This window comes from Rhea americana, unplaced genomic scaffold, assembly GCF_003343005.1.
Source record: "Rhea americana isolate MKP2758 unplaced genomic scaffold, rheAme1 scaffold_261, whole genome shotgun sequence".
In the NCBI taxonomy this organism is placed as follows: domain Eukaryota; kingdom Metazoa; phylum Chordata; class Aves; order Rheiformes; family Rheidae; genus Rhea; species Rhea americana.
Window position 1 is genome coordinate 192,191 of NW_028186381.1, and position 27,629 is coordinate 219,819.

The window sequence follows — 27,629 nt, forward strand, 5'->3', positions numbered from 1 at the left end:
AGGATTACCCCAGACTGCCGCAGAACAAGCAGGTCAGACCACTGAGGTCTGTTACAGAAACCTCCCAAGAAATTCAGATGTGAGAGGCTGCAAGGCAAGGGGACATGTTACTCAGGAAGTCTGCTGAAATGCTCCAATGGTCACTGAATGTCCTTGTACTCCAGCACTGGGGGGGGGGGAGGGCGGGTCTGAAATTGTGCTTGCTCAGTAGAGCGCTGCTAGGACTGTCTGATGCCTGTTTCCTCTACACTCAGAGCTTGAACATGGAGACAATACCCCCTCACCATTCTTCTTTATTTACAGACACAACATCATCTAGGGGTGTGGAAATGAGAAACAACACCTCACAAAGGACCATASACAGTGGTGCACCTGCAGCAAGGTCCTTGTAAGCACTATGCAGTTTTACGGCCGGGGAGAGACAGAGGCAGGCTCCATGACCTAGGGAAACCAGCTGGTTGACCAAAAGGCAATATGCCTCTCCATGGCTGAGCCTCACCTTTGCCTTCTAAGTCATCTATTTCCACCGGCCACCCACCATGGTCTTCCCACGGGCAGCCTTTGACCTGGAAGGGAAGCAGAAAGGCATGTGCAGAAAGGCATTAGTGAATGTGAAAGGAGAGAAGAGGTAGGCTCCATCTGAGAAGAACTRGAGTCCCTGCAAAGGGTATCATGGGACCAGTCTTCTTTGGTTGATGCTCACTGCCTATCAGAGAAGGAGGTCTTCAGTAGCATCTTCCTCAGGTCAGGCCTTAGGACCCAGATCGGACTGTGCTCTGGGACTGTATGAGAGCAAGCTCATGCATTTCACCAGGTATTTCTAAATATCCCTGATACCCTTCCCATGTTCCTCCCTCTTAAGGATTGTTCAGAGAAGAAATGAAGGATTTAGATCTTTGGCTACATAGAGATAACAACAACTGCACAATCTCTCTCTCAAGAACCRGAAGCTGTGAGAGTGTGTTAGCCAAGACGCACTGCCCACTGCACGACTCTGCTTAACCAGCATCAGCGGAACAGCTGGTTCTCTGCACACAGATCAGCAGAGAGGAGGAGGAGGTGGCTCAGATGGTTGGTAAAGAACRTTTCTGGCCAGACATTTTATCCCAAGATAAAATGCTCTACCTGCTGATCACCAGGAYTGCCTCCTCCCCTCAGACCTACTTCTAAATTCATTTTAGCCCTGTGTGTCCATGCAGCTCACTTGYAGTGGGAGAAACACAGCACTCAGAAGTTGCCTGTACTCACCCTTTACTGCAGGAACAGGCCATGTTAGGGTAGAAAAGAAGAGAGACTTGGTGTAAGCAGGAGGGAAACYGCTAACTGGCAAACAGTGCAGACTAAGCACATGTCATCTGAGAGGACAGGGCAGGATGAGGTTGTGAGAGCAGCATGGTGTTCCCGAGGGTAAGGGGATGCTGAGACTGACATGCCTCTGCCCTGAGAGTGCTATGAAGGCCCCCAAATCCTATGCAAGGGACACAGAGACAGGCTCCCTCTCCTTGCAGAGCTGTGCTGCTCCAACAGCCCAAGAGATTTCCCTTCCCATACAAGGTAGGCTCTCCAGTGTCTTCTCTAGACACTGGGCAGAGCCACCAGGGACTGGTGCAGGCTAGCAAGTCCCCTAAAGGACACGAGGCTCCATACCAGAGCTTCCTGCAGAGACAGAGGTCTCTGCATGGGATTCATCCCTAACCAAAACCTGGAGGGAGAAGCTGTTGGAGGTGGGAGGCAATGGATGCCTCAAAGGGAGCAGAGCAGCATAGACCAAGGCTGCTGGACCAGACCTGCAGGTCCATGAACAGCAGATACCAGTGGGACCACTGGCAGGAGCAGAAAGAAAAGCAGAAGGGTCTGCTAGAGTGATAGACACTAGGAGAAAGACAGGGAGGGACTTGTGACAAGCACAGTAGGGCACCTGGAAGGGCAGGAAGAAGGGAGGAAGGATGCTTGGCCTGCCCAGTTACTTACACCTTCTGGTGATCATTAACACGGTTTCGGAGAACATTGATCTGCAAGAGAAACACAGGTGGATGGTGAAACCTGGCAGGATGCCTCATGTCCAGCTGGGGACAGGGACTGGGGTGAAGGTGGACCACTGCTCTTTCCTTTCCCTAGCAGTTCTTGTTTGGCTGCATAGGGTTTAGCATGGGCAGCCACAAGCCCCATCCACTACTGCTGGGTCAAAGCCAGRATGTGAAGCCTCAGGCACTGCCATACATGAAGCTGAGGCAGAGCTGAGTACTAGACTACTAGACCACTACAGTACTGCTTATTTAAGGTAAATGCAGTACAGTGTATCAATGCAGTGGGAAGCCCATCACAGYGTGAGGGCATGTATCCCCAGGAGCTGAGAACCCACCAGGCCACCATGCAGCCCATCTCAGAAGCTGTGAGCCCTGGCTTTACAGGGCAGGGGTTGAATGGAGGTTATTTCCTCACCCCCAAGACTCCCAGACATCCTCCAGCATTTCCTAGCTTTGTGATCAGCCTTGCCAGGACGTGGAGGCACATGGTTGGCAACTGCTGAGGTGGAATTTTGGGAAGACTGAGTTCGATCCTGGGTTATGTCCAAAAGAGAGGCCAAGGTGTCTCACTTCTTGATGGTGCAGAGCCTCTGAGGCATTTTCTACCCCTTCTGAAGGAAAGAACAGGCCCTTTTTTCTAATGCAGGTAGCTTTTCTGTGACAGCACCATCAGCCAAATGACCCACTTCATCTCCCAAATAGGAAAGCAAACAGATGGATGAGACAGGCATTGAAAGGGCAAGCTCAGGGATGGCTTTGCAGCTCACCTCATATTTCTGCCGCTTGAACTTTTCCTGCAGGTCAAATTTCTCCGCCTCCAGATCACGGATGTTTTGCCACAGCTCCTTAGCCTTTTCTCTGTGGGAAGAGCTGGCTGGTATGAGTGCAAAAAAGGGACATGGCACATAGTAGGTCACTGTAGGAGGACAGGGTAGGGATGCCACTCCTTGCATGGCATGAACCATCTAGCCTCCTCCCCCAGGACAGGTCTTTTTGCAGGCTCCTTGACCAGCCAGGGAGGTGTTGGCAAGAGGTAATGCCAGTGCCACGCGTGTGCTGAGCCATGGGTGAGGTCAGGACATGCACGTCCCACGCATGTGATGTGGCTCCCTCTGATGGCCAGGACTATCAGCAGCAGCCCAGCATATGTAGCCCTGCAGAGCCATGGGTGCTGATGCCTCACTTGGGATTTTGTGGCCCATCGCTCAGCTGTGTTATAGCCCTGTGGTCCAAACTGAGAGTCCATGACAGCACACCCATGCGCTTGGGTGGCGCTCCAAGAGGTGGAAGTTGGAGCAGGTGGGCCTTGTCTTGGATGCCCCTCCTGCAGCTCATCCTCACCTTAGCTTGTCTTCATTGAGGTGGTCAATGTTCAGGGGCTTCCGACGYTCACTGAGGATCTTCTTCTTCTTCTCCCGCTCTGTTTGCTTCTTCCCACCCTTTTTCTCTGTCTGAAGAAACCATCAGCTGATCACAAGGAAGAAAATCTGTCTAGTCATTCCTTCTCCCTCCTTGCCTGGCCCCAGCTCCCCCTGCCCATCCCTGGCCCTACCCCAAAGCCCATCCCTTGCTTTGGCCTCCAGTGCCCTCTGCTTTTGGGACACAAGAAGCAAATGAATTCTTCAAGGAAATTTTGGCAACACTGGACAAGACAACCCCTCACAACACATCTGGCCCTTAAGTTACTTTTCTGCCTACTCCTGCTTTCTCCTGCCCCTTTGCACCTCTTCCCTACCTCTGGGGGCAAAGCTGGACTCCCCCAGTGTGTGGGTTTGGCTGGCATCTGCAAAGCAGAGCGCKAAACTCAATTAGGCCTTCTGTCCACTGCTGTGACCTCACTGCAGTAGTTTGCCTTCTTCAGCTTATAGAAACCACGATCCACCAGGAGTGGAAGAGCTGAACAAGTGTGGCCAGCCCACAGTTAAACCCTTCCTGAGGACACCAGCAGCTTCATGTAAAGCCCCCCAGGGCAGAATCAAACCTTCTGCATGTAGCCTCCGAAATGTAGCATGTTGGAGAAAGCTTTCTTCTTCCGGGCTTCTTCTTCAGCCCTCTTTCTGGCCTCCTCTTCCTCTTTGCGAGCTTTCTCTTCCTGCCAAGGTTAGAGGTGGATTAGGAGAGGATGGGCAGAGACCTCACAGACAGGGGTACTGGCTTGCATGCAACCTGACAGCTTATGCTCCTGTGTGCTCCAGGGCTGTGCTTGTGCTATGAGGCCAGCTGTGGAGAGGAAGGCTTGAGCAGGCTGCGTGTGCTGGCAGACTAATAACACTGACCAAAACTACAGAACRCCACTCCCCAAGCTGAGCAGCCCATTCCCATGGTTAGAGATTACTGCTGCAGCTGGAGCAGCCCGTGTGTGACCCCACTCCTGATCTCCTGACTCAGAGGGATGCTGACACACAGCTGCTGTTTCTGCAGTGGATTTCAGTCTCCCTTATGGCCACTTACACAATCCCACTCTCCTCAGCACAGGTCATGGCTATGCAAAGTGGCTTGCCAGGCCAAGCCCTAGGGATGCTGGAGGAGCTCCYGCAGCAGGGTTGGATGCACTGAGATGCTCAACAAGACAGCATTGCCACAGCACAGGAATAGGGAATGACAGCTGCTCCAGAGAGGGCTGGTGAAGGGCAACACCAGCCYCAGGGGTGCAGTCAATCCTCCCTGGCCCCAGGAGAGAAACTCACAGCCATGCGGGCTTGACGCTCCTTCTCCCTCTCACTGCGAATCCGCTGCTGCTCGGCTCTTTCTGCTCGTCGTTGTTCCTGTGGAAGCAGAGGGCATGCCAGTGAATTTACATCCTCTTTGTCCCTAGGAATATATCTCTGACCCCAAAAGCCAGGGATCTGTGAGCCCCAAGGGCAGATCTCCTGCTTCCACTTCTTCCAGGGGAGTGCATGGACTGCAGTCCACCATGGAAGGTGCCTCTAGGGTAGGCCTGCAGCATTGCATTAGCCAGACAAGGGACATTCCTGGCACTGAAACACAAAGATCTGGCTCAGACCTCAGGTCATCTCTTGCAGGGTCATAGGATGCCTCAGGTCTTGCTCTAGGGACTGTGGGGAAGCAATCATGCCTCTTTGCCCACTGGGGAGTGGGTGACAATAGTAATAAAGGTACAGAGCTGCAAACATACAATCCTATCTTTGAGGGAGATTAGCTCCTCTTCCTCCTTCTTCCTACTCTCAAAGTGGGCTTCAATGAGGGCCTGCAGTTCATTCAGGTCCTTCTCCATGCGCTTGCGGTGGATATCCTGTAACAGACAGAGGAAAGTAGTGGTTGTGATATTCACATGAATAATACCCTCCAGGAGCTGCAAGAGCTGCTGGGCACAGTGTGGAGGAAGGATAAGAGAGGAACACCCCATGGGCATACTACTCACGTCAAAATCCACTCTCTCCCCATCTGGGATTTTAGGGGGCACCAGGTTTGGCATGAAAAGCCTGCAATCGAAGGTTAGCAGGAGGACAGTGAGCCAGATGACCTGGGGCAGGATGGACCTTTCATGTGTACACTGATTCAACTAGCCTAGATCTCTGAGCTTCACTGCCCCCAGAGATGAAGAATGAACATATTTTGAGGACAGTGAAGTATAATGCTGCTACCTAGAGGCTGCCAGCTAGATAGCCTAAGAAGAAGACCTCTGTCATTCCTGGGAAGCACTCCAAGTGCATGGAATAACATAGCTGGAATAACTCCGCAAGCAGCGGACAAGTTTGTTGGCCGTATCTCTTTGCTAGGCCCCCCCGGGCTGGCAGCCACCCATATTGTTTACCCAAAAGAGTGTGGAGGAATTCTGTGCTCCAGCATAACCTGACACACAGCACTGGTACCCATCCTCTCATCTCCTATGGGATTGAGGGAGGGCAGGAGATCCACAGCAGGGGCACATAAAGACACCAGGGTATGAGATCACAGTTGAGGACAGATCTGCTTCCCAAACTGCAGCATCCAGATGCTCTGTGAGGACATCTTAGGTTCCTAGGAATGTCTCATGGCTTCTTTCCTTCAGCCACATGATCCTGTTTCAGGGATGCTGGTTCTTCTGCAAAGCCCTACCCCACTGCAACTATGGCTGGGAGTATAATGGGGAGGAAAGACCTTGGCTATACTGAGGACTAAGTACCCCAGGCTGCAGAGAGGAGCACACAAGTGTTTTCCAGCTGCAGAGTCAGACGATCGCTGCACCTCCTCCAAGAAACACACAAAATACTTCAAAGGTGCCAGTTGTGATACATTCTCAGGATTCCTTTCATATTCTCTGTTTGCCTATCTGTTCTTCTTCCTTTTTCTACCTATGACCCAGTTCCTCTCTACTTTCGTGCTTCTGAGGCCTCAATATCCCACAGATCTCAGCTACATGCACATCACACAGAGCTCCTAGCCTGGCACCAGACAATTCATAATTCATACTTGGAACCACAGAAAATGTACCAACACTTACTTGGGCTTTGGCTTCAATTCACCTGCAAGTCCACAGGAACCAGACAAAAAGAGAGCATTAGTAGAACAGAGGCATTTGCTTTCACATCTCAACCCAAAGTCCATAAAACTGAGCCAAGCTACCTCTCTCCCGGCAGCACAGGCTGTGTGACAGATTGTCCTCCAGTGGAGAGGCATGTACAGAGTATCCAGCTATGAGAAACATGCCAAATTCTGAGACACCCACTGATGATCCCCACTGAGCTGAGGGGTATTCAGAGCATCCTCTCTCCTAAGAATAGGCAATGTTGCAGGGCACATGATAAACAGGACCCATTCCACCTGGCAGCAGAATCCCGCAAGCTGCGTCCATTCTTGTTCAGATTCTTGACTGCCTGCTCCATCTGGGTAAGCTAGCACAGACCCAGCTCGAGGCAATGTGTGTGAGCATCCCAGCATGCCAGTGGCTTGCTTGGTTTCTCTTCCAGCCTCCTTGCATGGACATGGCTGTCCCCACTGCAAGTGAAAACCCCAGTGACCCTGCGACTCGTGATCTCTCAGGGATCAGCCCCAGGCAGGAAGGCAACAGTGACACCAGCCTGTGTTTGGCTGCGCCTTCCCTGTTCCAGCTGAGCTCTTCTTCCTCAGCTGCCCACTAGGGGAGGTGCCAGACCAAAAAGAGGACCTACGTGATGGATGGGGAGCCTGGCAGTGGCAGGTACCCCCTTACACAGGTGTAGAGACACTCCCTCTCCCCACTACTCTCCAGAGGAATGAGGGTGGATACTTTACCTTCCCCAGGCTCCTGCTCTCTGTCCCCCTCTCCACCTGTGGAAAGCATGATGCTCTGGCTCCAGGGGTCCAGTACTGCTGTCCATCCAGCCCGAGCAGGGAAGCAGTGTGGTTCAGCTAGGCTGTTCCCCTCTGCCCCATGACCATGCGTATACCCGTTGGAAAACCCATCAAGGAACCCAGGGCCTTGGAGCRGATCTGCATGGCTGCGGTGGGAGGCAATCCAGGTGCCAGGACCACAAACCAAGGTGCAAGGGCAGAGCTGGCCTCAGCAAGGCCCTGAGGAAGCTGGGCAAGAGGGCTGAGGGGCTCCAGGATGAGCGGAGCTAGAGYAGATCCCTTACATACGTTATTGTCCCCCAAACAGGCTGAGAGCACCCTAAATCCTCTCCAGAAGGAAAATAGATGCACCTTGCAAAAACTCATGCTGGGAAAGTAGGAGTACTGCCCTTTCCTTCTTTATTTTTGGTGAATTTCTTACCTAGGCAGCCCAAAACTCTCACATTTGCCTCCTGCAGGCCTCCTGCTGCCTTTCAGCACCAGCAGAGGAAGGAGCCAAGGACAGCTGTACTGCATTTACCTCAGGTTCTCTATTGTCAGCAGCAGCTCGATTTGACACTGAAAATCCCCATGATAAGGGGCTAGCATCTTGTGGGTTTGGGATCAGGACTGAACTGGCCAAAAATGATCCTTTCTCTATCCTGCTTTACCTTCTCCTGGTGCTTTATTTTCATCTTCTTGTTCTGTTTCAAAAGCAACAGGGAGAATACAATCATAGCATCCACAGGCAAGTAAAACCACATCCCCATCCAGCATGGAGAGGTCCCAGCATCTTGCCTTCCCCACAGCTCAGATCTGATCCAATACTCCATCAGAATTTTCCATTCAAGAATGTATATCAGACAATCCAGACTACCCCAAATAAGCCTCATGAAGTCCAAAACTCTTTGGATGGTTAGACACATCAAGGCATGACACCATCCAGTGGATTCCTCACTTTGAGGCAAAATGGACCTCTTGGTGGAACTCTTTTTTTGGCATTATTTCAGTGTGCTGGACACGACTGTTTTGGAAACAGGTTAACAACAAGCAGAAAACACTGTTATCCTCATGCTTGCACACCCAAGGGTCTCAGCATGTGGTAAGATCAGGAAAGGGCAGCTCAGCTTTGTCACCCATTTAYGGAAAGCCACAGATAAGGGGGAAAGCGAAGCTGGGTCTGATGTTGACTTGCTGTCACAAGCAACACTGGAGCATCTCACCCCATGCTCTGCAGCACAAGAGGGAGAGCCAGCACCCCACCAAAGCAGAGCAGRTGGCTGGAGCCAGCTGAGTTATGGAAGCTCAATAATGAGGCCACCACATACCTTCTTCCTTGGTTTCTTCATTTTCCTCTTCGACTTCTTCTACCTGTTCTTCCTGATCTGTGGGATAACAGGCAGTGTGAGTCCAACAGCTGGAGCTCCCTCTGACTCCCTACAGACCCAAATAACAGGACAGCCTGCTGCACTGAGCCAACCACAGCAAAACCAGGAGAGAGGCTCAGAAGGAGAGGTAACCATAGGAGAAAAAAAAAAAAAAAAAAAAAAAAAAAAAAAAAAAAAGGCAGTTCAGAAAGCAAAGGAAAGCTAACTCATGGGCTGGTCTGTCTGCTTAGGTAGGGAAAAAAAAGAATTTATATTCACCTCCTGGTTAGTCCCTCATTCCCTCTCCTATCATATGTGAGCCTCTGCACTGCCACACTCTCAGGCAATGCAGAATGAAAGGACCAGACACCGTCCAGGACTACTCTTGCAGAAATCCGCACTATACAGAGATACTAAGTCAAAATACCCTCTTTCTTAGACCCCAGGGCAGGCTAGGAGTGATTTCTATTGCTCCCAGTAAAGAACAAGCCCAGRTGACATTACAGAAGGTGCCTTCAGCTGCTCTGTCTTATTTATGATGCCAGTGGAGCATCTTTTCCACTGGAGGGAGCAGTATCCCCACAAGAGTCATCCATCAGAATCAGAGCAATGCTGGGACTCCCAGGTCCTGGAAGGCCCTGAAGAATTTGTGGTCCCATAGCCCAAGAGAAAGAAAAAGAAAGAAGGCAATAAACCATGGGCACGTTTGCTCCATGAATGAAAAGTAGAAACCACAGAAACTGAAGCAGATATGCATAGCACAGCACTGCATGAAGGGGGGAACACAACAAGCAACACAGAGAAGTGGAAGAATGAAAGAAAACCATTTCCCAACCAGGGAAAGGCAAAAAGACACAACAACCCACAACATATTTGTAACATCAGCAGAGAAATGAAGTAAAGAAAGGTGTAATAACTACCGTCTTCTTCCTCTATCCATTCTTCCTCTTCTCAGCCAGGGAGGAGTGAAAAAAATAAGTGAAGTTAGTCAGATGCCATAAAGCTGTGGGGTCTCGCAATGGTGTGCAGTTAGATGAGGACTCTAGTACTGCATTGATTTTTCTCTTGTGCTGCTTTTTTGCTTTTAATATTCAGGATATTTTGCTGTGCAGTAGCCCAGGCCATCTTGCAGGGCTCTGAAGCAGTAAGAGSTTTCCTCAGCAAGGCCTACAATGCAACCTCAGCCCAGCGTGCACAGCCCAGCTGAAGTCCCATAGCTGCTGAAAGCACAGTGAGGTTTGCTTCTTCATCAGACTGAAGCAGTTGGAAGTGTGTGCTCCGACATAATTAATATAAATTCAGCTGATGCTCCAGCTTTAGGTGTGTTACTGTGCTTTCATCAGGCTGCATTTAGGAACGAGCAGCAAAAATCTGAGTCCAGCATTTCCTCCCGCCTCCCCTTCCCTGTTCAGATCTGGGTTTTGAGTCAAGGCCTCTCTCTGATAAAATAGGTCCTGAGAAAAATTAGAGCTAGTTTTTCTCCACCTGAAACATCAGTGGGAACTATCTGGAGCATGGTTTCATAGGCCTTTTCTGGTCATGATTTACCCATTGCAGGCAAGCAACTTACCACTACAAACCACTCAAGCAAAAGACTGAATCAACAGCAACAGTCTCTTGGTCCTTGTAACTGCCAGTGAAACACCTACCTTCTTCGAYGTATTCCTCTTCACAGAGCACATATGCGCAGGGGAGAGAGAAGGGAAAGAATGTGCTAGTTATTGAAGTTGCTCTGATCGTTTCTCGGTTTCAGTCTCCATGTGGCTGCAGATGCTCCACATCCTCTTACCTTCCTGCTCCCTGCAAAGCATGATGCAAAGTTAAATTGATCCACTGAGTTAAATTGATCAGCTGCAATGAGATGAACATGTCAATCAGTAGTCCAAATTTGAATTCCCTCAAGGGTGGCTCCCCTTTTTCACAGAAACAGGCAATGAAAATGTGGCAGATTGGTGTGTTGCATACAGTAATGTGCCAGTGGGGACATGAAAAGACCTAGATCATCCTGCAGGCTAGGATGTTAGGAGCTGAAGTACTCAACTTACRCTTCTACACTGGTCAGAGCACAACACTGTTTTGCAGCATTAACTTGCTGAGAAGATCAAGTGACCATGGACTGCAACTCTGGACACAGGTATCTCATGTCCTACCTTTGCCCCAGACTCCTTTCCTGACTTTGGGTGAGTTGCACAGTCCGTCCTTGGGTGCGCACAGGAATACAAGACATAAGGGACAGACCCACTACTGAGATATAGGAGGCAATGGGGGCATCCAAATGCAAGCAAAGGATTCAAATCTACTTTTGGGGCTGGCAGATGAGAAAACCAGGAGCTTTGTTCAGGCTGGCCCCTATAGCCACATAGCTCAGATATGGAGCTCCTTCTGCCCCAGGTGCATGCAGTGCGTTCTCATGCTTTATGTCCCAGCAGCCCCCACCCAGCTTCCTCTACCCAGCAGCCCTCACTGTTCTCAAACTCAGGCCTCATGACGGGATGCTCTGGGGTGGCACTAGGACACCCATCAGCAGCAGTTTGATAAACCTGTCCTTTTCCCAGCTTTGTATCACCAATTTAGATGGCATCATTTTTAGTGCAAGGACTGTCCCCTTGCCATGTATGTGTTCGTACAGATCCTAATGCAAAACAGCCTTGCCACTGCTGTGCATCTCAACACTATTGTGGCAGTGGTGCAGAAAGGCACAGGAAAGGCTCTCCAAGTGCTTTCACCATGGATGCCTGCTCCAAGTGGTGTGGAGTAACAACCAGAGCTGATGCACCATGAACAGCACCTACAAGGAATGCTGCAACCCTGCGGAAAGACAGAAATAAGGAAGAGAGGGAAAAAAAGTGTTTAAAAATGCAGCACTTACTGTTCATATTCTTCGACAATCTCTTCAGAATCCGACATGCTTGGTTATCTAGCAGAATTCAAGGCAGATTGGAAAGAGTGAGTGTTAGGAGCTGAGATAAGGACAATCACAGCCTGTCCTTCAGCAGCTGAGACATAAACACAGAGATGCTGTGCCTCTCCAAAGTATTTCCCACTGCCARCTGTGAGCTATCCCCAGCCAGGCTGGGTGCTGCAGTATTTCAACTGAGATAAGGCCCCCTTTCCCTTCCCTCCTGTCCCAGGATCACAGCTTACCTCAAATAAGAACCAGGAGATTAGGCACAGCCTCATACAACACTGATAACTCTGGTCAGGAGCCATGTCCAGGACACGTAGCACCCCTCGCCAGAGTGATCTCAGGGTGTTATATTTGCTCAGGGCATGGGAAAAGAACTCAATTATAAAGTTCAGCTTGTTTTGCTTCCTGGCTATTCTTAGCTTTGTTAGGATACAGAGATTGCAGGGACATCCTGTTATCTCARATTTACAGGCCTGCAAAAGCAACAACATGAGATCTCAGTGAAACCTCCCAGTCCAGCCCTTTGAGAGCAGAGAGAGCTCTGGAAAGAGCGACCTGGACTCTGCAGTAGCATCGTTAYCCTGTTTTTGGCTCTGATGCTGAGCTGCTGAAGGACAGTGGATTAGTTATGACTTCCTCCCATACCTTTGCTTCCTCTTATGCAAGGACAGAAAAGCACCTTGCAGGCTCCTCAGCCACAAACTGTCACAGAAATGACAGTTACATCTTTTAGTAAGATCTCAATCACCTTAAATCCTCTCCCCTCCATTCCATCTGGGCTTTGCATTAAGCAAGGGCACACCTTAACCTATTCAGAATTTAATTCTTTCCAAATCCTAGGATCCAGCATGGCATTTACTAAATCTTGCAAAAGCATCACAAAATATATAGGAAAAGAGACAGTGCTCGTAACAGAAGCTGATTTAACAGACACTGTTAAATCACTCCAGATTTAGCTGAAGTGGGAGTCACTCACAGCCTGATCTAGCAGTAGGGCTAATAATTTTTTTGAGGAGTGTAACTAGAAAGGTAGAAATGACAATGTTCCTCTTCCCAGCACCTCTGTGTCCTTCCCAGCCATGTTCAGGTGGACTTCAACATCATTTCTGCTCATCATCCCATCTCTGTCCAAGTTCCCCCTGATGCTGCATCACCAGCTTTGTGCAGGCCAACCATCCCATCAGCTTCCGGTTGTTGGCTCAGCAGACCATTTCTGAGTATTGACCAGAGCCTCTGCACAGTCTCACCACTGCTTGCATTCATGCCAAACCTAGGCAAAGTTGAGATGCAGCAGGACAGTTTAAGGCAGTTCTAGAAATAACTTCCATGTGCTAAACCACCTGTTACCAGAGYAGCTCCGCTTCGCATCTCCTCTTATCAGATGTCTGGGAGCAACTGGTCCTGGCTACATCTGTTCAGCATTTATTACTCATGATAGGTGGGACAGGCTTTATGATCACTTACTAAAGATGCTGACTGCCTGAATCCACAACAGGARTCCACGGGCGCAGAAAAGATGCATTACAATGTAAGTGCCTTTGCACACTGTGTAGCTCATAGAGCTCTGTCAAATCTCACTTCAGAGCAATGACTCAGACAATGTTTTCTGGAGACAAATGATGTCAGGATTCATTCTCGTCATTGCTCCAGGCTTTCCCTTCCCTGTAACAGATCTGAGTCTTAGTCCTAAGCGTCTAAGACTTGATATGATTCTGTCAGGCCACAAGAATGGAGAAACACTGCAGACCTCCTAACCAGCCTAGTACAAACACGCATTTGTGAAAATATGTTTCTACACTTCCCTTCACATCCCCTTTCATGTATCACCAGATCCCCACAGAGCAATTATTGATAAACAGCAGCAAAAACAGGACTGTTAAGGAGATACATGAGAAAAACTAATGTTATACTGGAAAGTGGCTCTAAAAATTATTTATCCATCTAGAAACAGGCTAAATCTTTTGATTAAAGCTTTGAAAACTTGTTCTGAAGGAAGTAAGAGACCTGAGCAGATACGTTACAGAGTTACAGAGCAAACGTTACTGATGGCAAGTAATCTCTCATTATCAGCTGTGGGTTAAATAATGCAAATATTCCTCCTCCTCCTCCAAATCCCCCGCTCTGCTAGCACAGGGCTGGCTGCTCAAACCTCTGGGGATGAGTTAACCCTCCACAGTGCACAGTCCCTACTTTCCTCCAGGCTCCTCAGATCYTGAACTCTAGTGTCACAGCATTTGCTCCAATGCTGGTCTCCTCACTGTTCGCTTTCATGCATGGTCAAGGCAAGTCATGCACGTGAGCTTCCTACCTCTAATACTCCCTGCTGGCTRCCAGAGAGCCAAGGGCCAGATTGGCCACCAGTCGCTGACACAGTCATCACATCCATCTTATCCCACCCAAAGACACAGGGAATAGGGAGCTTTATCAGGTGACTCCAGAACCACAGCAGCCAGGATTCTTCTCAGTCACCTTGGCATGAACCAGGGGTAACTCAAATGGAGCCAGATACATTGCAAACACAAACTCACTGAAGAGGATCCTGATGCTTTATCTGGAGGAATGCCTTTGTGGCAGAAAGACAGTCATCAAAGTGGAAGCAGCTGAACAGGGCCAGTAACTCCAAGCCAAATCCCTTCCAGGTGTTTAATGACTGCACTTTTATAGCAGAGACTGAGCATCTTTTGGCACGAGTAGACACTCTTCCCGAGCCTGGCACCTTACCTCTCCCACAGGGTGCAGGTGAGATCCCACGGAGCCCAGTGGAAGCTGGCAGGCGTCTGAGAAATGCTCTTTGGAGGCAGGAGGCTTTAAGGGGGCTCCAGAGCCCACCCCCAGGCGGGCAGCGCCRGGAGGAATGCGCCCGGCGCCCAGTGAGGAATGCAACACTTGTGAGCTGCTATTTTGGCAGCCAYAGCCATGGCCCCCTCCGCAGCTCCCTCTTCCCCCCCAGGAGCCCATATAAGCCCAAGCTATTGTGTGGCCTCAGAGATTTGCTATTTTAAACCCGCCAGACTGAGATACACAAGTGCCTGAAGGGCTGACACAAGCCAGCCAGCTGTCACTTTCTAGGGCCGGAGATGCTGATAAGTGAGCATTCCCACAAGTGGAGGTCTGGACCCTCTGCCACTGCCCAGCCACCAGCTAACTCCAGACCCGGGCTCACTCAGCATCCACACTGGGCCCGGGAAGCTGTAACATGATGGCATGGGTCACATAAAGCTGAATGCTCAGCCAGGCTAGTTTGCTCAGGAGCCCTCAGGACACATTTGTTTTGGTTTTGCCAGATGGACCACTGAGACGTCCTACTGCTGCTTGTTCTGCACAGCACTGAAACCAACACGGGTGGTTTTTACCCTTACTTCTTGCTAGAGGAAGGGAAGCAAACCACTCCTGTTCCCAGACCTGGAGCACACCAACCAGGAACATCTTAAAAAGTCTTCTTTATTAGGAAAAAAAATGGAATGAAGAAAATCACATCCCCTCCAAAGCTGAACAAGCAAGATCAGATTTAGGGTGAGCAGTAGAGTCCCACACTGAGTTCAGACACTGCAGAGGTTGTTAGAGGCAATGCCCCAGCCCATGGCCTGGCCTCCTCACAAGGACCTGAGCATCATTTCATGGGCTCCTCATAGCATCCTAAAGCTGGCCTCAAGAGAGCACCTCGTATTCCCTGAAGGTGGGTGTCCCAGGCAGGCCAGAGAGTACAGAAGCAGAAACTGGGCAACTTTGGGTCTCTGTAGCCAAGGAGAAATGGTTCATGAGCAGTGGCAAGAGGGAGGCTGAGCTTTGAAGGGGCCCTGTACCAGACCAGGCCCAGGGCAGGACCCGTAAATAGGGTCGTGGCCATTCCATCCTCCCTGTAACACTAAGTGAARGGGTTCACTGCTTGTAGGGGGAAGGGAACAAAAGGGGTAGGATGGAGGAGGGCAAGCCTCCCTCTCCTGCTGAACTGCTGCTGGAGGGAAGCACCAGGGCCTTCGGTCTACCATTCCTCCACRAGGCATCTCCAAAATAATCCCTGCATTTGCAACTTTACCAACAGCATTCRTCTGTGGCTGTGTCCTCTCTAGCAGCCACAGCTTGGGAGGGAGGTTTCATCTGGCTATTCCCCCCCACCACAGCCCACATGAGCCTGCCACTGTGAAGGGACAGGCAGTAGGAATCAACACAGACTGCAGACAGGCAGCTGTTACTCCCCTGGCTAGGCAGCCTCTCACCAACCATCATGACCTAGCTGCAAGGGAGACACATAGTTCACACTTTGCAAACCCAGTTACAGGACATACTCAAGGAGCAGGAGCCAAACACCAAAGTGTTTTGGGGAAATGAGACAGGACTCTGCCTTCYGCATCTGTAAGGGAGCTCAAGGCCTGGATACTCCCAGACAGAGAGTGAGTGAAGATTGGGGGCACAGGAATAGTCTTCTAGCCTTCTTCCTTTCCAGCCCACAAGCAGGGGACCCTGGCCACCCCTGGGATCCACCCCACCCATGGTATACAGGGGACTCTCATGGCAGTGGGCTGCTGGATGATTAGGCAGGGCCAAGCTTTGTTCTTCAGAGCAAAAGACATTTTCCCAGATCATCTTATATTGTTACAGCTGGAAAAGAAACCAAAAAAAACCAGTGAGCCTGGGCCTGAAGCTTCAATTCCCCAAATGCAGCTGCTTTAACTAGGAGTGTATACACCCCAAACAAGAACTGGGGTAGACAGGCATCCCTTAAATCACAGCACATGCCATTTCCCTTTCTCTCCCAGACCAGACACCCCTTCTCACCCTTAGAGCTGCCAGCAGTTCCCCCTCCTTCTGCTGACTCTCCCGTGAGACATGGGGTCCTAGATATGCTGAGTCACATCATCCAACACAACCCCTCTCCCTCCTGTACCCAGGTGAGCTCAGTACTGCTATGCCTGCCCTGCAGGTTATGCACTGGTGAGCAGGTCCTGGCTGAGCTCGATGGATGCATGAGCTTTCAGAGCGGTTTCATGTGTACCTTGTTGGCCCCAGAGGAGTCTCTTGGTTGCTTTACCCAGACATCAAACTTTGTCAGGCTGTTTATTTTCCTGGCATCCTGCAAATAGGAGAGTCATAAGTAGCACAAGTGGTTTTTACTATGCATCATATGCAGAATTGCCTTAGTCTGACCTGAACCAGACCTCTGGACCTCTGCATCCCTTGAAGCATATATGCTCCACATAAAGTCAGCCAGCCTTGAGCTCCTGCTCCTGGTAGATCTGTTTCCTCAAAACCAAAGCACAGCCCCAATCCACAGAGATGAATGGTGGCAGGGCATTATTGTAGGAAAAACCCATAAAAGAGATGCAAGCTTTACCCAGGAGTGTCCTTGGGAATGAACAATTTCCTAGYAGACACAGAGCCACCAGAGCCTCCTAGTATGGACACGCTTGTGCAGTCCTAATCTCTGCAGTTCAATACTAGGGGTGCCTGGGCTTGCCTTCACAACTTGCAGGGCTGGGCTGGAGCTGCCCCTCCTGGAATCAGTACCCAGATGCCTGTAGGACACTCTGTGCTACAATGAGTGGCAAAAACACCGTATCTTTGTAAGGGGTGAGCTCGGCCCTGTGCTGCGAGTCCTAGAGCCCATGCTGAATCTCMTTTCCAAGTACAGAAAATTACCTTGAGTCCAAAGGTTCTCCTGCCTCCCTCACACTGAGAGTCTGTATGCCTGGAACAACCTTAGCAGCACTGACTCCTCTCAGWTGAACACTTTTCACCCTCTGGATGCTGGACACACTACTTTTGGGGGCTGGGATCTGCACAGGGAGGCTCTGCAGATCATTTTGCAGGCCCCTCACACAGGAGGGCCTCTCAATGCACATACAAGTTTCTGGGTCTTGCTGAGCCCAGTACCAAAGTGCAAAACATACAGCTCATCTCCCTCAGTTCCAGGGGTCTCCAGATTGGAGCTAGTCTTCCAGTCACCAGCAGAGTAGGGGTCTCACTGGGGTAATCTCTCCTGCTCGTGGCAGAGCTGGGCCCCGCTGCCTTCCCCAGCCCCTAGGAGATGAACATAGGTGGTACCTGGACCATGGCATGCTCCYTCCTTACTCTACCAAGGACTGGGGATAGCTGCCTCAGGCAACCGTGGCTTAGGATCAGAAAAAGCARCAAACAGAGCCCTGACATCTGCCTGTGGTGGTCTTACAACACATCAGCCCGCTGAGTAACGGGCAGAAGCTGTCATGSTCTAAGGAGTAGGCTGTGACCCTGGTAAAGCTCCTCTCAAACCTTTTAATGAGGATGACTGGGCAGTCTAACCAGGCCAGCTTTCCCATGGTCTGCACTGTCTCCACTGCTCCCAGACWCAGTGACCTGTCCTGCAGGGCTCTACCCCAAGATGTCAGCACAAGCTGGTACCTTGCTCTTTTCCTCCTTGCTGGGCTCCTGAGTTCGGCTGATCCACAGATTAATGCGGGATGTCACCGATCCCGGGATCTTCAGGTTGTCCTGTGGCACAGAGAGGAATCACGGTTAYAGCACTAGGTCTCCCTTTGCATGAACATAGCCCAGGACAATGACCAGGGCACAGGGAATCTGAGCAAAACTGCAACAGGCAAAGACCAGCCTACACCTTGGCTAGATCCTAGCTTCTCAAATACCAGCACATTGGCACTAACCCATATGCTGCCAAAATGCAGTTTCAGTGGCATTGCCTGAGCCCAACTCTCTCCAGTGCTGTGCAAAAGGCTCCTAACTCCCATCTCTGGCTGCATCTGGACAGCCCTGAACAGCAGCCTGCTGAACTGTGCATTCAGTATCCAAATGGGAGGATTCACCCAAAGAGCCAGTGCTTGCCATGACATAGGACCCTGCAGGAAGGTCCTCACTCAGGCCAGCTCCCGACCTTACCTTCCTGACAGCAAGGGGCTCAGCCTTGGTAGGTGCAGTCATCTCAAAGAAGTTGCGCTTGCTGGCCACCCCTTCTGAGGATAGCATGAGGCTCTTCTGAACAGGCAGAGAAGATTTCACCAGCTCCGATCGCTAGCAGGAGAGATGGATGTTAGCAGAAGTTGTGCTGCACCCAGGCAGTCTCCCCTGAGGAGCCTCATTCTCCTGTCAAAAAGCAAAGTCCTACATCTCACTCACTCCCCAAGCCTTTTGGGGTAGCGTGGAGGGTCCTTTCTGCACATCAGCATATTCGTGCGATTGCCCGCTGCTCCCCGCAGCAGGGCAACTCAGCATCCTCACCATGCTTTCCAAGTGATATCTGCCTACTTCTCCTAAAACTCTGAGGCAGATTTCTTTTTTTTGGCTGGGACAGTTTTACTCAGCTCCATTAACYCTGGTTCTTTTCCTCAGCTCTCTCTTTACCCTGTCAGCTCCAGGAAACCCTTCTSCCTCTCCTCATTCATCCCTCCAGTGTCAGTCCAATTCTAAGGAGARTTTTCGGTACCTGCACAGCTGAGGTGTATTTTTCCAGTTTCTCTTCAATAGTGGTGCTGCTTCCTGGGATCCTCAGACTTGCACTGGAAAAAAAAAAGAGGGGAGAGAGTTAAATATAGCCCCAAAGATCCCCTGTGACTCAGCCCATGGTCCTGGGGGACTCAACTTGTCAAGAGGAGACCTAGTCTAACCCAGGCTCTCATCGTGTGCACATTTCCCAAGTGAGCCAAGGCAGCTCCTTTCCTGTCAGTGACATAGATCTGTGGGTCTCATCACCTTACTAGGACCCACACTGTACTCCAAAACAGTTTTTAGCTCCCCAGTCTTCACCATCATYGAGTCTGAGCTGTATCCTCAATCTCACACAAGTCTGGAGAGTTTTGCTCGCAGCCAGTAAAGGCTTGCTCACTTGCCATACGCTTTGAAATGGGGGAGAGCATTCTACTTACTCACAGCATTCAGACTTGAACCCTCAGTTCTTCAAGAAGTTTTAAGCCAGCAGTTCAAACTTTACCACAGAGATGTGGAGAGTCACTTGATCTGGGCTCCAGAGAAAGGCTGTGAAACAGCCTCCAAATTGTCTGGTCCAACTTCCTGCTCAATACATGGCCAATTTCAAAGCCAGATCAGGTTGCTCTGGGCCTTGTACAGTTGAGTTTTAAATATCTGCAAGGATGGGACCCTGTTGTGGTGCTGCACTGCTCTCAGCACTCAATTGCTCCTAACAGTGCAGATGGAAGCACCGATCAGAAACTATATCAACCAAAAGACCTCAAGTACAAGCTGGGGGTTCCTCTATCGTTGCAGTCTGTATGATGGACATTGGTCTGTGCTTTGTTTTCACACCAAGCATCATTGCCCAGTCAGCCAGGCACCACAGTGGCCGATGTTCAGTAGACCTTCTCTGGGGCACTCATTAGGATGGTACACAGTCCCATTCCTGTCTCCTCCCTTTGAAAACAAGGGAAGACAATCTCTACCCCAGGAAAGCCAGAGCAGTTTGAACAGAGGTGCTGACCTCCTTGTGAGAGGGCTTTGGTTTTCTTCTCTCTCTTTTCTTGAGATCACCTAGAAGACACAAGGAAAGGAGATACTGAAGCAGTTCTTGGTCACAGAGAAAAATACGGGAGAAAGTGCGACAGCTCCTGTATTTCCAGACAAGCTCCATTTTCATTCACACCAAAACTCATATTAAAGCTGTCCAGACTGAAAATATTTCGTGGTGCTAAGAGTTTTATGCTCAAAAAAGTACCACAAAAGTCAGTTAAGCCATAAAAGAGAGGATCTCAACAACACTGTTGTTCTTCCCAGCCTCTCCAAGTAGTTAATTCCAGCAACCTTTCGTTTGACTCAAACTGAAGATATTCTCAGGGATGTAACAAGGAACAGGAGGAATGATGGATTTTATTTTTATCCTTCATTTTCAGAGAAGATAGAAACACCAGAGGGCAGATCATGGTTCCTGTGATTCTTTGGGAAGTCTGAGGATAGGAAGAATCCTGTTTTCTCAGTATTTCCCACTAGCTTCCATGGCAGCACAATGTGTATGAACATGATCTTGTTCACAGTCATTTGAGCTGGACAAGAAGAAGGGAAACAGAGGAAAGAATGAAGTAGTGCTGCAATGCCCAGGTACAGTATGGACTGTGAATTCACTTTTGGGAACAAGTTCTGTAAGACCTCTGCTAGAGATCAAAGCAACYCTTCCTTACTGATAAGAGCTGAAGGCTGCCACTATCCTTCTCCGACATAATGGGAGTCTTTCCCCCAGTTGCTTTAGCTCTTACCCGGAAGGACACAGTTCTTGGGCTGCTTCGTCTGATGGAGCTACTATAGGTGATGTAAGTTGGAGAAGCATCTGACTTTTCTGCAGGTTCATCTTGGGTGGGAGTCAGCTGTGTTACTTTCTTTGGAGTACTCCTGTGCGGATGCTAAGGAAAAAGAAGACATGTGATGTACTCTCACAGAGTTTTCAAGGCAGGTTTAGGTGCAGTGATCTGAGCAGCCAGGGTAGGAAGTGGTTTGGAAGCAGGAGTATGAGATCCTGATCCTCCAAAMCTTGGCTTTTTCAGTTTGATATGTGAAACCACAAACCCTTCTTCAATCAAACCCTGAGGAAAACTGATAGAGGCTTCCCTGAAAAGGTCATCTGAATAGCACATGCAATGGGGAAAGAAGGTAGGCAATGTGACACTGACACTGCTCATCTTTCTTCCAGATCAAGTACGGTAGGGGGACAGATAGGGACAAACACACTCTGACTATCCACACAGGCAATGCACACCTTTCCCCTGCCCTGTAGTGATCCTGTTTGGCCCGTGACACCTTCAAGCCATTCAGTGCTCAAATACCAAGAACACATTCCCCAAAAGCCCACAGATTGATTTTCCTTCTTGGTACTTTGGACTCTCCTTCTTTCTGTTCTCCTTCCAGTGTCTGGGACTTCACACTAGAGTCGTCTCGTTCTCTCTCCCTGCTAGGGCTGGAAAGCAGGAAAGGGTTCATTCGCCATGGGGAGCCACAAGTGTTGACTGCTTTCTGAGTCCTGCTCACCTGCTGGCTAGGAGGCAAGGTCACCACTGAGACCATCTTCTCCTCTATGCTGCGGCTTCCTCCTCCAGGCAGGATCTTCACTTCACGGAGCCTAAAGCCTCTCTGCTCCTGCACTGCCTCGTGCTGCTGCTCCCCCACCTCACTCTTCTGGTCCCCCTGCAGCATCCCTGTGCCCTGTCCCTCTTTGTCCTGGAGCTGTCCCCTTGCTACTGCCTTCCTCTCCAAGGCAGGCTCTGGGTGCTGGTCTCCTGATGAGGCATCTCTACCCTTGGCTGCATCTTGACCCTGATCTCCAGCCAGGACACTCTCCTGCCCCACATGCTGCTGCAACCCTGCCTCTGCATGGCTCACTCCTGACCCTGGCTCCCGGTGTTCTTTCTCCTGTCTCAGCTTTTCAGAGATTGCCACTGGGAGCCTTGTCCGCCTTCCCTCTTGAGTCTTCAGCACCTCTGAGAGTTTCTGTTCTTCTGCTTCTTCCGGAGACACTGCTTTCACCAGGGTTTGAGGCCTAGAGAACAGAGACAAGGCACAGACCAAACCTCAGCATCCAGGGGTGCCAAAGGGTRGTCTGTTTTCCTGCAGGTTAGATTAACCCAAGCGAAAGGCACCATGASACAGAAAGGTCCACAGACATCTCTGAAGTCATCCCAGCACTCCTGAGAGACCAGGACTTGCAGCCACAGTCATGCCCATCACCCTAACTAGGCTCTCCAAATCTGAGTGAAAAGTCTTTTTTGTTTTGTTTTTGGTTTTTTGTTTGTTTTTTCCAGACAAGGATTAAGCTTTTCCACAACCTCAACCTAGAGCAGCAGCATATTGTCTGGGAAAGCAGCAGACATAGGCGTAGAACTTGGGACAGGGCAAATAATTCGTTTGTTCAGGGCTACACAGACTGTATCTATGCAATCTCCAAGACCTAGGCAGGAGATGCAATAAAATTAATCTCTTCCCCAAATCCCTACATTGYAATCACCACATAGCTGGCCTGGGCTGACTCCAGGGGAGGGGGATACCTCCTACCCCATTTGTCCATGTCAGCCATCTCTAACCCCTATCCAACCCATGCCACCCCTAACYCCTATCTAACTCTATCTGGTCTGCAGAAACATCTCTAGAGCGTGGTCCTCACAGTGGATGGCAAAACCCRTCTAAATATCAGATACTTCCAATGTCAATTTGGAGAGTGTGTTAGGCTGTGTAAGGAGAGCCTGAYCTCAGGACACTTCTAAATCCCAGCACCCTGCAGCAAGAGACTTTTGGAGCGTAATTRGAAACCCCTTGAGTCACATTCCCACTTCAGCACAGGTTGTGTAACATCACTGCAAAGTTTGTAGGAGACAGGAGGGCAACCTGCCAGGCATTACATGCTCATACCATCTGCTGTGCAGAGATTGGAGTTCATCTGCTCTTACCTGCTCACCCTGCCTCTCTACCATGGCCAGAACCACACCTGAGCTCAACCTCACTACTGACTCACCTTGGCATGGTGTGAGATGTGATTGTATGTGAGGTCCATGCTTGAGCCTACCAGAAACATACTCCTCTTCTTCTGTTCTACCTGTGAAGTCTATCTGTCTGCCCCAAAAGCCTACTTGGATCCCCTGGTCTTCCCACAACTCAGCCCATTCACACTGAGGATAGACTCTCGCTGACTGCAGTAACTTTGACCAAGAAAAACAAGACAGCAAGCTGCATGCATGCAGCATCACATGCAAGGCTGATGCCAACAGGACCCACACACCTGATGGGAGTTGGACTAACATCKTTTGAAGGGCTAGGAGGGTCTTCATCCACTGATGTTGAGGACAGTAAGCTCCGATGTCTTCGCCGGCGTTCTCTTTGCTGCTCTTCTTCATCCTCAAGGGTTCTCTGCCTGGCCAGGCTGTTTGGGATGAAGCATAACACCACAGTGAGGTTCAGTGTCCTGGATATTGAGCTTGCAACCCTGATGCCAGGCAATTGCAGAGAAAGGAGACTGTTGTATCCTGGGCAGCAGCACGCTATCAGGCAAGGGGTCATGTGTTGAGGGAGGTTACACTGCCCTAGTAGGGCTGCAGTGCTGCCCAGGGCTGGAGAAGAGGGACAGATTACCATGTCAATGCAAGCCAGGTGTTGCAAAGCTCCCTCACTCCACCCAGATGAGGTAGGTATTTCCCAACACAAGAACTTGACTTTACAATTCCTAATTTCTTCGGTTAGAAGGAACATTCATTTAAAAGGAATCCCTACATTAAGCAAGCCTTTCTGTGGAATGATACCTAACCCGTAACTCAGCAAGGCTGGGACTGTAGAGCCATCACACAGATCTCAGCCATATGATCTGGAGGGGTAACTGCTAGCAGTAGAGGATTTTAACCCCACTGTGGGTCACAGAAATGGTGTTTTCTCAGCCAGGAGTGGCAGTTCCCCAGTGCCTGGCTCCAGAGCAGGTCCTTTGAGTGAGGCATGACTGGGCACAGACCTCTCCTCAGCACTTATCATCCCTTCTCTTCCCAGCACTGGATTCCCATCATCCACTCTGCTCCAGCCATCCCACCTGGAGGTGCCAGCTGGAAGCAGAAGTATTTCTGGGGTTTTCTTGGAGTTTCTTAATGGAAGAGCCACACAGAATTTTTTTACTGTGTAAAATGCCTCAGATGCAAAAGCATCAGAGGCCAACAAGGTAAGCATCACCGATGAGCTCTGCCTAGAAACAGGCATGGCCAGAGCTCCCCTTAYTTCCCATGTGGCTTCCCAGCCAAAATCAGCAGACTATTTAATTACAATTTGTACCAAAAAGACAGGTTTGGTCATCATTTTTAAAGAGTTATCTTCAAATATTTTGTTTTGCACGAGCCAAACTACCATTTTTTCCCGAATAAAACGTCAAACTAAAGAAAAAGTTATTTGGAAAACACCAGCTTTCCCTTCTTTTCTCTGCACAAGGCACACCCACACTTTCTGCTGGTACATGAACTGTGTTGGTCAYGGTTTTTACTGAGCAAATTGAGCTTTTCACAACAGGTGCTATTCATTTGTCTATGGCATTACTCCTGAACAAACTGCAAACACATGCAGGGGTCCCAGCATAGCTCTCAGCACCTTGAACAGCCCAAGTGACCAGAGAGTCCTCTTCTGAACTCTTGGACCACAGGCCCTTCCAGCACAGGATTTGACCCATCATGCTGTCTCAGGTCCAGAGCTGGCACTCCAGCTTCATACAAACTCAAACTTTGAATTTGACTTTTAAGAACGTGAAAGTCAGAACAGGCCCAGGCCCGCAGTATCACTAATGTCACTGCAGATATGGTGACTCGCAGCATGGTTACAAGTTACTGTGTAATGAAATCTCAGTCATAAATTAAACCACATTACCTCCTGCAACAGTTCATGGCTTCTGTTCTTCCTGGTCTATGGAGGTTGGGGAGAGTGAAAGGATAAGGAAATCAGAACAGAAAGTAAAGCAGCAAAGTTGCACATCACAGCTGAAAGTTCAGCTCAAATCTGGGGATTCCTCAGAAAAGGGAAAGGACAATACCACCGAGCGTCCTCCCTTCCCTTCCTGCTGCTTCCCAGGGAGCCTCCATCCACTTCACTGCCATTCACCCAAGCATCTCTTTCTCCCTAACAGCAACCAGATCCACCACCCTTGGCTGCCAGAGGGTCTCCAGGGTGATCCTCAACATCAGGTCTTGCATTGAGGAGACCATGATGCAGAAGGCTGTACTGAGGACCTGTCTCAGAGCCTGAGGGAGTCAGCAGATTTTTTTTAGCACCCCAGGCGTGCTCTCATCCTGCCAGGAGACACCTCCTCATTCAGCTCTTTTTGGCTTTGTTGACAGCTGCTTGTGTCTGTGGGTCCTAGCCTGTAAATATTTATTTATGGCTTAGCTGCATTTGAAAGGTGGCTTGGCTTTATTTGCATGGCACACTGTGATGTCCTGGCAAGACACACTGCAGCAATCATGCTACACACAAATTCCCACTGGGAAGGATTAGTACGTATGAGTGGATGTACACATACAGGTGCCTCCACTAAGTGCTGTTTGCATGTCTCTTACAAYAACAGTACAGAGCATTAACACTCTGTTTTCTGTGAGAGCCAATTATTTTTTTTTGTTTTGCTTGAATAAGCTTCTTCCAAAATGAAAATGAGGTTTTCCTGCCTTGAATTCATTTGGCTTCTTCAGAGGTAGCATGTAGCCTAGCATTATCGGCATGCAATTTCTCATTATTGATGATYAGGCAATCCACACACTAGGCTATGGATTTGTTTTGCCAATGTTACCCTTCTCTTTTCCAAGAGGGATTTATTTTTCACTGTCTTATCTTTTTTAATATTAAAGACACTAATGAAAAAAGATTTGTAAGTCTCCCCCTACATTGTCCTCTCCTGCCCTGTTAATTATTAGTGCTCAGATGTTTGACATTTATGCCATTTTAGTTAATGATGTCCCATCTATTGAGAGAACAGAAAGGGCCTTCCTGGGTTGTAAAACAACCGGAGTGCTGGACCCTGCTCAACCTGCGTTCAGGCAAGTCCATGGTTAGAGCGTGGCTCGGACAACATGGATCTGAAAGGCTTTTGGATGCTCTTTGGATTTCTCCCAGCCAGCCTGTGACAAAGGCAAAGGTATGAACTGGGAAGCCTCTGTGTAATGGTCTCACTTAATTCTCATTTCCTAGCTGACCATGGTGAGTGGCTTACCTGCATAGTGACAACTGAGATGAGCAATTAAACTGGCTGAAACTACAGCTGTTTTGGGGGTCCTTATGGCCATCCTTTCTCACAGCCAGACCAGGACACTCAGATTCTAAGCTACTGTGTCCACTCAAAGTATAATTTTGGTTTTGTTTTGTATAAGAACATGGCTATGTTTGAATCACCATCCCTTGTCTGTGCAGACAGGAACCAAGGTCAAAGTTACTTTCCCTGGGTCTGCGACAGATTGGGAAAGAACCTGAGATCATGGAGGCTTCCTAGCAGCCACCAACACTTCTGAATCAGTCAGCAATGCCCAGGAGCCTCACCTGCCCTGACTCTGACCTGAGCTCTGTCACTCAAAATCTCCTTTTAGGAGAAGCCAAATGGAATGGTCAATGCCAAGTGGCTACAGGGATTGTTCAGTGACTGCAGATGAATCAGGGCTTACTCAGCATCAGATGGACAGAGGCTGTAACCTTCCCAGAAAGGCATGGAGCAGTCCCAGTCAAGCCACACACTCACAGCACTGAGGGCTGTATAGACACAAACTGAGCACAAAACCCTGCAGCCAGCTCGAGAGCAAGCCTGAAGGCACAATGCAGGTAGAGAGAGCTGGCTTGCCTCTCCTACCCCAGAGAGAGGGGGACCAGCCCCAAAGACCAGGAACACATCCAACCCAGGGGGCAAGAACACATTTCCACAGTGCTTTTCCTAAGCAGGCATAAGCATAAAGCTTCCTCAGGCAGCAGAAACAGGACTGCCTCTGATCTTGCCCATGCATGAGAAACTCCAGCAGCGACGAGCACTCAGTGSGACTAGCACAACCTCTGCTTTTGCAAGCAGCTTCCCACAACWCCATAGCTGTCCCTTGTTCTCATCCTTCCCAACACCTCCCGCCTTCCCTTGCCCAAGGCTCACTGTGCCTGGAGCCCACCTCTAGTTGGTAGAAAAGGTTAAGCATTAAACCGCAGCACCTACCTGGAGAGATCAGACCAGTTCCTTCTGTTAAAAGACATTCCTCCTTTCCGTGAGTTTCAGAGAGCTCCAAAAACTTGTGCAGGCATCAAGACCAGCTTACTCACAAATCCACAGGGATCTGCACTACCCAGAGACTCTGCACCCCAAGGAAGCAGGAACTCCCTACAAGGTTATTCCCCTGTGCACCTTTACCCTGCCTGCAACCCATTTACCACCAGGCTGCATCACATGGTTTCTTATCTACCTTGACAGAGGCAAGGCTGTAATTTGTCTACTAGCAGCGCCAGGCAAAAGACGCCCTGCCCAGGATTTGCCACGCAAAAGCAGATCACTGTAGGCTGCCTGGTGTGCCAGGGTTCAAATGGAGACCCAGGCTCGGGGTTTGATCCATACAGGTCTCCCAGGGTTTCAGAGACAACTCCCCGCTGAGAACCTGTTTTACCAGCCACTCTCCG

General features: G+C 49.7%; 2 protein-coding genes across 5 annotated transcripts; both read right to left on the minus strand.

Annotated features, from left to right (window-relative positions):
• Nucleotides 1–275: 275 nt before the first annotated feature.
• On the minus strand, nucleotides 276–14,383 carry TNNT2 (troponin T2, cardiac type). 4 transcript variants are annotated; one of them, XM_085307667.1, is made up of 16 exons: nucleotides 14,277–14,383; nucleotides 11,517–11,564; nucleotides 10,437–10,447; nucleotides 10,297–10,314; nucleotides 9,568–9,597; nucleotides 8,609–8,665; nucleotides 7,952–7,984; nucleotides 7,242–7,277; nucleotides 6,472–6,493; nucleotides 5,410–5,470; nucleotides 5,164–5,280; nucleotides 4,715–4,792; nucleotides 4,009–4,119; nucleotides 3,369–3,478; nucleotides 2,795–2,885; nucleotides 276–2,012 (listed from the first exon to the last, which is right to left on the minus strand). In XM_085307667.1, the coding sequence occupies exons 2-16, from the start codon at nucleotides 11,552–11,554 to the stop codon at nucleotides 1,968–1,970; spliced, it is 858 nt and encodes a 285-aa protein (XP_085163793.1). In that variant the 5' UTR covers nucleotides 11,555–11,564; nucleotides 14,277–14,383; the 3' UTR covers nucleotides 276–1,967. The 4 variants fall into 4 exon arrangements, with proteins under 4 accessions (XP_085163793.1, XP_085163790.1, XP_085163789.1 ...); XM_085307664.1 differs by lacking the exons at nucleotides 9,568–9,597; nucleotides 10,437–10,447; nucleotides 11,517–11,564; nucleotides 14,277–14,383 and having other exon boundaries at nucleotides 10,297–10,321; XM_085307663.1 differs by lacking the exons at nucleotides 9,568–9,597; nucleotides 10,437–10,447; nucleotides 11,517–11,564; nucleotides 14,277–14,383 and having other exon boundaries at nucleotides 7,242–7,316; nucleotides 10,297–10,321.
• Nucleotides 14,384–14,997: 614 nt separating this feature from the next.
• LAD1 (ladinin 1) lies at nucleotides 14,998–27,310 on the minus strand. Its single transcript, XM_085307698.1, has 11 exons — nucleotides 27,175–27,310; nucleotides 24,867–24,902; nucleotides 23,254–23,394; nucleotides 21,513–22,020; nucleotides 20,747–20,890; nucleotides 19,978–20,027; nucleotides 18,970–19,042; nucleotides 18,426–18,557; nucleotides 17,934–18,023; nucleotides 16,549–16,626; nucleotides 14,998–16,154 (listed from the first exon to the last, which is right to left on the minus strand). Exons 1-11 carry the CDS (start codon nucleotides 27,210–27,212, stop codon nucleotides 16,149–16,151), a joined length of 1,296 nt encoding a protein of 431 aa, XP_085163824.1. The 5' UTR covers nucleotides 27,213–27,310; the 3' UTR covers nucleotides 14,998–16,148.
• Between the last annotated feature and the right edge of the window lie 319 nt (nucleotides 27,311–27,629).